Here is a 12,046-nt window from a genome sequence, read left to right on the forward strand (position 1 = left end):
AGCTTTAAAACAAAAAATGAATTTAGGGTACTATCCTAAGGAAAAAGGGATGTATTTAAGGGACAATTGTGTGCTTACCCTCTTTTTGCGGAAATCACACTTGACTTCAGGTTCGTAATTTAGGAAGGTGTGTTGAGGGAAATTAATCATGACTTCTTTCCACTTTGGAAAATACTTGCTTCTTTTTGGAAATTTTAGGTTTGTGATTGTTGCTTGGTATACTGTGTTCTATATGTTTTGCTATCTTTTTTTTCCTTAATGACTGAATTTTAAGACTAAGATGTAAATCTTCCTATTATTGATCAAAATAAATGCGTGGGGAGAAACAGAAACAATAACATTTAATAACGATATTTGCATACCCTTTACAAAATTCCTTTGTATCCACAATCATGCATATGATTGGTGTTGACTTACTACTCAATAACAACAGGGGTATGAATAAAACAAAAAAACCACAATAACTCAATCTAATTATTAATATTAGGCACCTAACATGAATTGCCCCAGGTTCTGTGTGGACCTTGACCTTGCCCCCCAGGACTTTTAAAATTCAGGGGTGAACGCAAAAGAAGGGCTTCTGTACACTGGCCATCTGAGAGATAGCAGAGTTGAAAACAGACCGAGTCATGCTTTGCCTTGAAAGTGAACGTCTGCAGCTGCAATCAAGAGATTCAAGGAATGCTTCTTTTGCAGAATTTACGAAGGTGGGAAAGGCACCACCAGTCCCTCTTTGGGGACCTCGGAAAGGGCAGTCCCCTGAGGGGTTCTGGGCTTGCAAGTGGTGAGACAGACCTTCTACAGTACAGTTATAAGCAGAGGAAAAGTTCTTTGTGCAAGAAGGGGAGAGCGCCCCGAGGTACAAAGAGCAGATTTAAGGGGAAGAGAAGAGGATTCCTTCTGCACACATCTGCGAGGGGAGCTCGGACTGACTGTTGGGGGCGTGTGGGGAACGAGATTTTCAGGGGGCTGCAGGCTGTGGGTTCCCGCCTCCACCCCTGTCCGCGCCCCACGCTCAGGCAACAGTTGGTTGTGCGAGGCCGCCCGGGCTCCGAGTGGGGAGGGGGAGTCTCGCGATCGTTGGGGGGGGGGTGTGGAGGAAGGGGGGAGGGTGACGGGGGGGGGAGGCCATGACGTAGGGTGGGTGGACGGAAGTGGGGCAGGGTTGAGGGTTATTTAAAGAAGGGGGGCCCGAGCGAAGGGGTTGGAAGCGAGTGATTCCCCACCCCTGCTCCATCCAGCTCGTTCCAGTGCAGACACTGCCGCCGCCCCGGAGCCCTCGTCCCCTTGCTCGTCCCCCTCCTCGTTCCCGCTCCAACGCCATGGAGCCGGACACCGCCGCAGTGGCAGGCACCGTGGCAGCCTCTGATGCTACCGCCGCGATCGTGCTCGTAGAGGACGATCAGCCGGGGCCGTCCACCTCTAAGGAGGAGGGAGCGGCCGCCGCGGCCACCGCGGCCACCGAAGCCACCGTGGCCACGGAGAAGGGCGAGAAGAAGAAGGAGGTAAATAGGAAGGGGGTGTGTATGCGGTGGACAAATCCTGCCCCGGGCCCCTCCGAGGGGCCCAAACCTTGACCTTTGGGCGCCGACAGGTACCGCAGAGCTCGGCGGGGCTGGGGGCGGCGGGCGCGCGGGGTGGGGGCGGCGGAACAGTCTCGGCTTAGCTCCCCTCCCCCTTCCCTTCTCGCCGCCGGGAGGGCGGGGGCGGGGCGCGGGTGCGGCGCGGGGTGACTGGTTCCCGTTATCCCGGGGCTGGGGGGCTGGGGAGCCCCCCGACAGCCCCCGGCCCCCTTCGCGTTCCCGGAACTGGGGTAACGGGGTGGGGGATGGGGCCGTGCAGGAAAAAGCCTCCGCCTCTCCCTCTCCTCTCGCTCTCTCTCCCCCCCTTCCCGTCGGCCTCTGCCTGGGAAATCTGGGCCCTTCAATCCCACACTCGCGCAAAAGGGGGTTTGCTGGAGGCTTATTTTTTTAAAATTTGAATTTCCAGGTGCCGGTGGTGGGGAGGCGGAGGACGAGAGGAGAGACTTTTACATCTTTGATTGGCAGTGTCGGCCCCTTGGGTGGCAGGGGAAAAAAAGAAAAAAAATCATCTCTTGTTCGTTTGGTCCCCGCCTGCTGAGTGAGGCGGGGGTGTCAGCCCGAGAAAATGAGCTCTCGGCGTTGTACCCCCCGCCCCCTTCCAATCCAAACCCCAAACTGAGGCACCGTGGACGCTGACTTAGGAAAATTTCCAACGTGTGCACCCTCACCCTCTCCTGCCCCGCCCCCGACGGTATAGTGTTTCACTCCAGGGCCACCCAAATGGTCCCCCAATCCGGCCCCAAGCCTTCCAGGCTTCCGCCTCTCTTTCCTAGTGGGCGCTGCTGGCTCCTGGACACACGCAGGTTTTTAAAAAAAAAAATTTTTTTTTTTAAACCCAGCGTCGCCAGGACGAACTGCTGCTACTGTACATAAGGGGACCGCTCTGACACCTATTGAAGCCAGATCCAGAAAAATATGTATTATCTCCATAAGGCATATGTCGTATGGGCCGAGACGTGCAAATAAAAACTAGGAAACTCGCTGAAAAATTAAGATAAAGAACAGGATGGGGCATAAGGATTTTTCATGTATAATAAAATTGTTTATGGCTGGATTTTTTTTCCATTTACGAGTAGACATATCGCAATTTTTTTAAAAAAGGTAGGTAATTATAATTATGCTTTAGCGATCTCCAGTGGCTTTGTCTGAATCATTATATGATACCATACGACCAAATGAAAAGCTTTTGAGAGAAATTGACACCTTTCGCCCTGAATTAGAGTAATTTTAAATTCAGCAGTTGCTTAAGTGACATATTTTACTATTACAAGGTTGACTAAACAGAAAGACAGTTGTAGTGCTAAGTGAAAACCATAGAAAACACGCATTTTAAGATCTATGTGGTACTTGGATCGGTAAGACAATATCAGTGATTAAAGCTGGGCCAAATACCAAGCATCAATATAAATCAATGTTGGGAAATTCAGCAGTGTGTCTAGGTGTCTTATTCCCTAGACTGGACGAATGTAAGTGCTCACCCGTCTTTTGTATGGCAATCAAGGTTGTCGAATTTCCAGGGTGTATTAAATTTTTTGGATTGTGAAGAGATTGGGAATCAATAGAAAACTTGTATAATCACTGAGTTGAGGCATAGATATTGCTATAACTCTGTGGCCTCATCAGAAATTTCCCTAATAGTACCTCATCTCTCCGTTCAGCACAGGGAAATGAGATGCTGCCTGGAACTTACTTCCTGGATATCTGAAGTTTACTACTTTAGTCACTGCTTCTTTTTTATTTTTAATTTTTCCTTGAAAATCTGAAAAGCTAAAACATCTGCTTAAGTGCTTTCATTTGTACCATTCCTTCAAATAAAGTAATCTGGTACCTCCCCCCACTCTAAATATTTACACGCTGCCTTGACACTTTAACTGGTGTCCTAAAAGTGCAGACTAAATGCCTTTTTCTTACGTGTGTCAGTTATTGTATTCTGACAGTGATACAAAGGCATTTAAGACCTAGGAGGTTGTTGCCCCTCAATTAAGTAACCATCTCCCAGACACTTCAATATTGTGTTGATTTTTTTTTCATAATTTTTCAATCTCCTCCCTCAGTTGTCAGACTGGTGTCTAGTCGCTCAGTGGTGTCCAACTCTTTGCGACCCCATGGACTTCAGCATGCCAGACTTCCCTGTCTTTCACCATCTCCCAGAGTTTGCTCAAACTCATGTCCATTGAGTTGGTGATGCCATCCAACCATCTCATCCTCTGTTATGATAAAGGACATAGATGTAACAAAACATTTCAAATAAAACAAATGTAACATACAAAATTACAAGTGATCCAAAAGGGAGAGGGAAATCACCTGAACAATCTGGGCTATTCCTGCAGTGGAACTGAAGTTTCAGTCCTGGGCTTTGGCCATTCCTCTTGCTGTTGCCAGGGTGTCTTCTTCAAATGGTGGTTCCCAAGTCATTTGCGGCTGCTTTTACTCTCTGTAGAATGGGAAGCCAGATTATCAATCATGCTGGAATTGTGTATATATTAAATAAAAGAAAATAGGCTCTGAATGAGAGGATTTTCGTGATGCATAAAGTATATGAGAGTGGATTGTCTTCTGACATTTAGCTAAGAAGGGTATTTTTGCTTACCTTCTGGTTCTTCTTTTTTTTTTTAACCTTCTGGTTCTTGAACTTCTTTTTTCTAAGTGTCAGTTGGATAACCCAGTACCATGACAATTGGAGTTGGTATTTTTGGTAATGAAAATGTCAAGAAAAAGGTCATGGTCTTTAAACAGGACATCTTGGTGACCTTGTGCTGCATTCTTATAGCATCTAGACTACCAGATGAGAAAACCCATAAGGAATTCATTAGAATATCTTAGTCACCTTTTATATTTTCTGGGATGAGAGGTATATTTGCAAAAACATACACATACAAAAATGTGAAGGTTTTAAAGGTAGGTATTTTAAGATCTGTTGTGAAAGATAGTGCCAATTAAGTAATTACCTACTGCTTTAAATGGCAATGCTCGCAATTAGGAATTTTAATTATCATAGAATTAAAATTTTATGATATTCTACAAGGTAAGGAAAAAAGTAACAAGTGTTTTTCTAATATTAAAGCTTTAGTTTTCTGTAAGTGAAATTTGCATTCCGCATTATTAGATATATACTTGTGTATTTGAGGAGAGGTAATTTTTGAAACTTGTAGATTCATTTAGCTTTTCAAGGAATGATAAAGGATTTTCTTATCCAATTTTTTTTTTTTTTTACTTTTTGCTTTGAAAATAAAAGAGAGTTTCTAGCATATGTGACAGTTTGAAAGTGTGGTATTGAGGGCATTTTAGTAGTTTCTATTCTCATCCATCCAGAATTACATTCAAAACATCCCGCATATATACATATGAGATGCTGTAAATCAAGACGGCTGTTATTTGGGCTAAGAATAACTGGACGGTATCTAATCAGTGCTCCAAAGGAGAACCCTGATCAGGGTCAAATTCCATAATCTTAGTTTGGATTTCCTCAAAATAGAAATTTTAATAAATGTTGGAAAACATTTATTAACTATCGGAGCCAGATTTTTCTTGTTTAAGATCACATTCTTCTATTGATTTATGACCCAAGCTTTCAGGAACATGCTGTTCCTGAAAAAAAAAAAAAAAAGTAATGCTCAAATGGACATAATTTCTTTAGTTTTCACAGATTTGTATTTTGACTTTGCAGTCTGTGTTAAAACTTGAATGGTCTCCACTTTGGTACTAATGGGTAGATTTATATTTGTATTATTTTATTTCTTGATTTCTTACAGGGATGGAGGTATATTCTACATATCTGTTTATAAGTACAAGCTTGTCTTTAAAAAGGATAGAGTGACATGACATAACCCCCTAGATAATTTCAGCATTTTAAAGTAGCTGATTTATGTTGCTATTCACTAAATTACAGTGTTTTAAATATCAAAGGTTAATAGCCATGAGAAACTGCTTTACAAGATACTCATATATATACTTTTAAAAGGTTTTCTGTCCAGTTGGAGAAAATTAACATAAACCAGAAGTTTGAAACTACTGTTTCATTGTTTCAAGTATAAATGATTACACTGCAGTACATAAAAGTTTTAATGTTCTAATTAAAATATAAAAACAATATTGAAAAATTACATCTTTTCAGGAGCAGAAACCACAGTCTTTTCTCATGAAAGTTTGGCTTGTTTCCATTACATAAAGAAGTACCTCTGAGAATTAATATTTACTTTCCTTGAATTCTTTGGTTTATGGTTGAAAATATCCTAGATTTTGAATCTCCTCTTGAGTGGTTATGCACTTCTTTCACTTTACACAATAGGTGCAAAGGCTCATTTCCCACCTTTTGGTTTTTAATTAGTATTATTTCTCTGGCTTTACGATTCTTTGGATTTTTTTTTTAATTGGACCTCAGGTGCACAGAACTGGATTAATCATAAGCCCTGTTCATGACATGCTCTCATCATTGGTCCATGCATGGCCCGTGTGGATTTATTTATTTAGTATTTAATTACTTTTTATTTTCTTCAAATGAGAATGCTGACCTTGCTTTGCAATTTGATGATTTATTTTCTTTGAAATTCTAGAAAAACGTTTCTCCATTTCAACTCAAACTTGCTGTTAAAACTTCTAAATCTGAAAAGGAAATGGATCCAGAATATGAAGAGAAAATGGTAAATATGTTCTTGGGTAGAAGAGTGAATACAGTAGTTGATTTTTATAGAGGAGATGTGAAAAATTAGAAAATACATGTCTGTATATGATGAATACAGAATCATAGGCTTTAGAATTGAAAAGTAATTTAAATATAGAATCCATCATAATAGATTTTTGTTGGATAAATGAATCTCCTAATTTTCAGATGAGGAAATAGAGTATTGGAGAAATGATACGGAATAGTTGAGACCAGAAGCCACATCTCTTCATTTTTGTTTAGCCCTCTTTACCCCATAATAGGATATTTTATGCTAGAAATATTTTATCCACAAAGTGAAAATATAAGTGGCAATATCAGTATGGCTGAGAGAAAGCAGGTCACAAAACCAGCCTGGTATTTCTTTTCCTCTCTCTCTCTTTGCTTTGGATATGTGAATGAATGCTTCATATTATGAAACATGTAATATATGTTTTTGAGGGAAGGCTATTTGCCCAGTGTATGAAAATATTACACATTTAAGCAACAGAACTTTAGATACACCTACCTAGCGCTTTGCTGTACATTTCATTATTTAAGTTTTACTCACCAAAACCCATATTTTAGCTTTAATTTTAACTGGACTTTCATGCCTTGGGATCTTTCAAAACCAGTGAACTTGGTTAACTGAAAAGAGAAATAAATGGGTAGTTGGAACTGAATATTTTTTTTTTTTTTGTCAAGGGGTTGTTTTTGAAAGTAAGTAGAGATAAAGTACATTTTTTGGTCATTTGTAGTGATTTTACAGAACTCAGTGCCTTAACGCTTAAGGCCACATCTAACATGGACAAGTTAATGTTTTAACAACTCTAGAAACAACATTCCAGTGAGGATAACATAAAATGGAAAGATTTTGGCCTCCTTCCAGCTACTGGTCTGAATGTATTTGTCTAATTCTTATATTTATGGTAATGAATTCTTGGAAGATTTTTATGTTATTAATTATGCATCCTTCATTGGTAATCAAATATTGTCTACCCTGTGGTTAGAAAGTGACTGGGAATTAAAAAATCACCTTTGTTTTTTTCTTTTATCTAGAATGATAGTATTTTGATCTTTTAAGATGTTTTTAGTGAAAAAATTTTATTGCATTTATTTTTATAAGCTATATGACCTTTTAAAATTTATTTAGAATTTATAACATACACTTCTGAATTGCTAATGTGTATTAACTGTTTCACTTATATGTGTGTGTTAGTGTGTATTTTTTCTCTAAATCCTCACTTTCGGGAGAAACTTTATATACTCTTAACATAAACCACAATTCCGCAGATCACTATACTTGAACAGAGAAATGTATTGTACCAAAGCATTGAAAATATTTTGAGAGAAGATGACACTGTATTCTGAGTTTTAAATTATTTCTAGATGAAAATTCTTGGCTTTCCAAACCATTCAGAATTTGCCTTTTGCCCCAATACTTTTAGCAGAATACTTATTGAGGCATTTATTAAGCCTATCAGATCACTTGGCTTCTATTCAAACAATCTGAAAATACCATTTCCAAATTCTCCTTATTAGCTGTGGGAGCTTGGGCAAGTTACTTATCCTCTGTGTGCCTCAGTTTTATTTTTATCATCAGTAAAATGGGGATAATACTAGTTCCTACCTCATAGATTTATTAAAAGAATTAAATGAGTTAGTATGTTTAAAGTACTTAGAGTGTAGTACAAATTAAGTGCAATGTGTGTATTTGTTAAATTTTGAAAGAACAGAAAAGGAAATCATTACTTTTTCTTTTGTCTTGTAAATTAGAAAGCAGATCGAGCAAAGAGATTTGAATTTTTACTGAAGCAGACAGAGCTTTTTGCACATTTCATTCAACCTTCAGCGCAGAAATCTCCAACATCTCCTCTGAACATGAAATTGGGACGCCCTCGAATAAAGAAAGATGACAAGCAGAGCTTAATTTCTGTTGGAGAGTATGTTGACATCTCTCTAACTTTCTTCCCTCCTTTCCTCCTGCCCTTCATACTTGCCTTCCTTCATGTATTTAGTGTGATTTTATATCTAAAAAGCAAGGTTATCACCTGTATAAATATGTTTTAGAGACAATATTTTTTTTCTCAATAGAAGTCAACCAATAAAAATGTCAGCTGGTTTTATCAACTTTTATGCAAGACTCTAGATAACTTTTTTTCATAAAAGATATTAATATACTGACTTAATTGACAACTTCGCATTTGAATTGAATATGAAGATATTTCTTTTTCTGTTTCAGCTACCGTCACAGGCGCACAGAACAAGAAGAAGATGAAGAGCTCCTCTCAGAGAGTCGGAAAACATCTAATGTATGTGTTAGATTTGAAGTGTCACCTTCTTGTAAGTACCTCACCATGTTGGTGTTTTTTGTTTTCAGTTTAGTTTTAGAAAAATTTTACTTGGTTGTACTAATGAAAGTATGTGAGCCTTGATTTTTTTTTTTTTTCAGATGTGAAAGGAGGACCACTGAGAGATTATCAGATTCGAGGACTGAACTGGTTGATCTCTTTGTATGAAAATGGAGTCAATGGTATTTTGGCTGATGAAATGGTAAGGAGTTGGTAGCTAAAAACACATTCTCACTTATCAATAATTTTATGTAAATTTGAAATACCTGAGCTGAAATTCCCACCCGCCCCGGAGTTTGGAGGCTAGATGTTTTATTTAGCTGTAACATACAAGGTATTTGTAAAGTCTAGAATTGTTTAACCTCTGGAACATATGCTTTTACAGGCCCCTAAATTTGTTATTGAAATTTCCTCAAATGGTATTAAAAAAAAAAACTCCTTGTACTTTTGTTGATATTTGCACTTTGGCTTCCAAGGAGCTCAGAGCTATAGTGAACGCCAAAATGGAACATCTGTGTAACTTTAAATGGTCTGTCCATTGTGTCCTTTGTGCCTTTTCCTATTCTTTACCTTTTACTTTCCTTGGCCCTCTTTATTTCTCTTTGACCATTAATTTATGTTCCATGTTTTCATTGTAGGCTACCTGAAATCCTTTTGGGACTGAGGTGGGGCTAAAAGCCAAATGCTAAATGAATGAATGCATGCATGAGTGAATGTAAATGCCTCTGTGTGTGATCAAACAAACTGTGAATAGATGGAATAAAGAACAAGAAAGTGAGGAGCAGTATTGAGTCTTGATAGTAGAGTGCCAGCTGGGTCAGGAAATGAGCTGAGGATTGATGGGAGGTATAGTTGTCCCTCCATATACGGGGGAGATTGGTTCAGGGACTCCCCGTGGATACCAAAATCTGTGGAAGCTCAAGTCCTCATGTAGAATGGCATAGCACAGTTGGGCCCTCTGCGAATTTTGATCTGCGGTAGGTTGAATACCTGGATGTGAAAGCTGTGGATTCTGAGGGCGCACTGTGTTAAAAAAAAAAAAAAATGACCAAAGAGAAAAAGTAAGGCCATGTAAGATGCTAATTCAGCAAGTCAGAGGAGTATATGAAGACTTGGTTTGACATTTTAAGACCAAATGTATATGGTAGGGGTTAAGAAAAGGCAGTGATACTCCAAAAATGACTCCGGAGCCATATTTGCAATCACTTGTCCATATGGGCCACATGACTAATTATGCTCCATAGCTTGTAGTGTAGTAGTTCGTTCCATAAGTACTCATCCCTGGCTAAGCAACTGGTAGGTGTGTAGCAGGTCCTTGAAAACTGCAGTCAGCTCAGGCAGGAAGGAGTTTAGTTAATTGTTTGCAACCCCATGGATTGTAGCCCCCCAGGCTCCTCTGTCCATGGGATTTCCCAAGCAAGTATACCTGAGGGGGGTGCCATTTCCTTCTCCAGGACAACGGAAAGACTAGGATTATTTGCCCCAAGCTCCTCTTGGCTGCAGCCTGTCTAAACAGGAATTAACTAAAGATATTTCATGTTGAATTTATGCTGATACCAGTTATGTTTTAATTATTAAAAAGGAGAAAGTTTAATGATGCTAGAAAATCTGGGAAAAAAATCAGGAAAAAATTTAAAGTAAGTTTTTTTTATTACCTGGAAACAACAATACGTAACAGTTTGCATATTTCTTTTTAGTCTTTTTCCTCTGGTTTTATTTATTTTTCATTTTTGAGGTCATATTGTATATTTGATTTGGTATTCTGATTTCTTCACATTCATACATGTTTTCCACATAATTAAAACATTTTGGTAAAAATAATTGTTAATTACTGCATAATAATTAATTATAGGGAGGTAACATAACTTTATTCATTTCGTATGGATTGGTTGATGTATAATATATATATAGTATACATAATATATGTATATAGTATATATTGGTTGATATATATGTATCTACTTGATGTCTAATAATACTATTATGAGAACCCTTGTAATTCAGTTTTCTGCACCCCTCAGATTATTTCCATAGTATTTCTAGAAGTGGAATTACTTGGTTAAGGAGTATAAACATTTTAAGTTTTTTTTTTCATTTTAAGATTTTAATGCATAGCATCCATAAAATCCATCTAAGTGAAATGTCAGGCAGGATAAAGCCTATAAAAATAGCTTTTAGCTTAGGTTTATAAAAGAAATATATACCTTGACTAGCGACAAAGTCAGAAAGTGTTTTAAAAGGTCATGTGACACAGGACATAGTTCCTTTTCCCGTAGGTTAGGTAGTGGATTCATGGGTGTTCAGTATATTATTATTGTTTTTTTAAAGTCACCTGGACTAGGTTCCTTTCTGGCTGCAAAGTTCTTTTATGTTTTGTTCTCTTATGATTCCTTAGGTCTTCAAGGGTATGAGATGTGAGTATAGAGCTATAGACCTCTTGAGATGCAGAGTCTGAATATTTCAAACCTGGGCTGTAATAATGTTGAGGGCAATGGGAAAGAAAGAGTGGTATCTAAGCAGGCTGACTGGGCTTCCCTGGTGGCTTAGTCTGTAAAGAATTAGCCGGCAGTGCAGGAGACCTAGGAGATGCGGGTTTGATCCTTGGGTTGGAAAGATCCCCTGGAGAAGGAAATGGCAACCCACCCCAGTATTCTTGCCTGGGAAATCCCATGGACAGAGGAGCCTGGAGGGCTACGTGTGTCCAACATTTTGTGACTAAACCACCACCACTAACACCAAGCAGGCTGATAAAGGAAATGTGTCTTTGTGAAATACACACAGTTCCTAATTTTGCAAACTAGTAGAAAAAATGATAGGGGTTGCTCACTCCTTTAGGAGTAAAAGTCTAAATAGAAAAATGCTTTGTTGAGCAACTTTCTAACTGCAAGTTCTTGGCTTCTTTTTGTGTGCAGCCTAAGTATTGAATTGGAATGGTTATTCACTTAAAAAAAATTCTTTTAACTTTTCCCAATGTGAGATACTTGGCAGATATCTTTTGTAATGTTGCTACTAACAAATGTTTCATTAAATAAAACATGATTATGGATTTTTTTTTTCTCTGTGATGATAATGCAGGGTCTTGGTAAGACTTTACAAACGATTGCTTTGCTTGGTTACCTGAAACATTACCGAAACATTCCTGGACCTCACATGGTTTTAGTTCCAAAGTCGACTTTACACAACTGGATGAACGAGTTTAAGCGATGGGTCCCATCTCTTCGTGTTATTTGTTTCGTTGGAGACAAGGATGCGAGAGTAAGTGAGAAACAGGTTTTAAAAGGCAATCAAGAATAACAACATTTCTGGGGTTAAATTTTGTTGCTATAAAAGACATTTGAGTTGACTACTGTTACTGAATAACACTTAAGTTGTGCTTACTCTGTGTTAGATTCTTTTGTAAGTGCTTTTCTAAAATACCACATTTATTTCTTGTTATTGACTTTTGTGTTTATCTCTGTCAATGTATTTATACA

The 12,046-nt window shown here is 38.7% G+C and overlaps 1 protein-coding gene and 1 non-coding gene across 5 annotated transcripts in view; one reads left to right on the forward strand and one right to left on the reverse strand.

Annotated features, from left to right (window-relative positions):
- The first annotated feature begins 694 nt into the window (after nt 1-694).
- Nucleotides 695-12,046, forward strand: part of SMARCA1 (SNF2 related chromatin remodeling ATPase 1) — a 68,567-nt gene continuing 57,215 nt past the window's right edge. For 3 of the 4 annotated variants that reach the window (XM_068962171.1, XM_068962172.1, XM_068962173.1), the window contains exons 1-6: nt 1,227-1,505; nt 6,137-6,223; nt 7,999-8,165; nt 8,465-8,565; nt 8,675-8,775; nt 11,649-11,828. In XM_068962171.1, the coding sequence (XP_068818272.1) occupies nt 1,323-1,505; nt 6,137-6,223; nt 7,999-8,165; nt 8,465-8,565; nt 8,675-8,775; nt 11,649-11,828 (819 nt within the window). In that variant the 5' untranslated portion in view covers nt 1,227-1,322. Of the gene's footprint in view, nt 708-1,226; nt 1,506-6,136; nt 6,224-7,998; nt 8,166-8,464; nt 8,566-8,674; nt 8,776-11,648; nt 11,829-12,046 lie in introns of those variants that run through there. The other variant, XM_068962170.1, reaches the window with a different exon arrangement.
- On the reverse strand, nt 5,953-6,023 carry LOC138072103 (small nucleolar RNA SNORD112). The gene has a single exon (XR_011144251.1). It is a non-coding gene; the product is annotated as a small nucleolar RNA SNORD112 (small nucleolar RNA).

This window comes from Capricornis sumatraensis, chromosome X (genome assembly GCF_032405125.1).
Source record: "Capricornis sumatraensis isolate serow.1 chromosome X, serow.2, whole genome shotgun sequence".
In the NCBI taxonomy this organism is placed as follows: domain Eukaryota; kingdom Metazoa; phylum Chordata; class Mammalia; order Artiodactyla; family Bovidae; genus Capricornis; species Capricornis sumatraensis.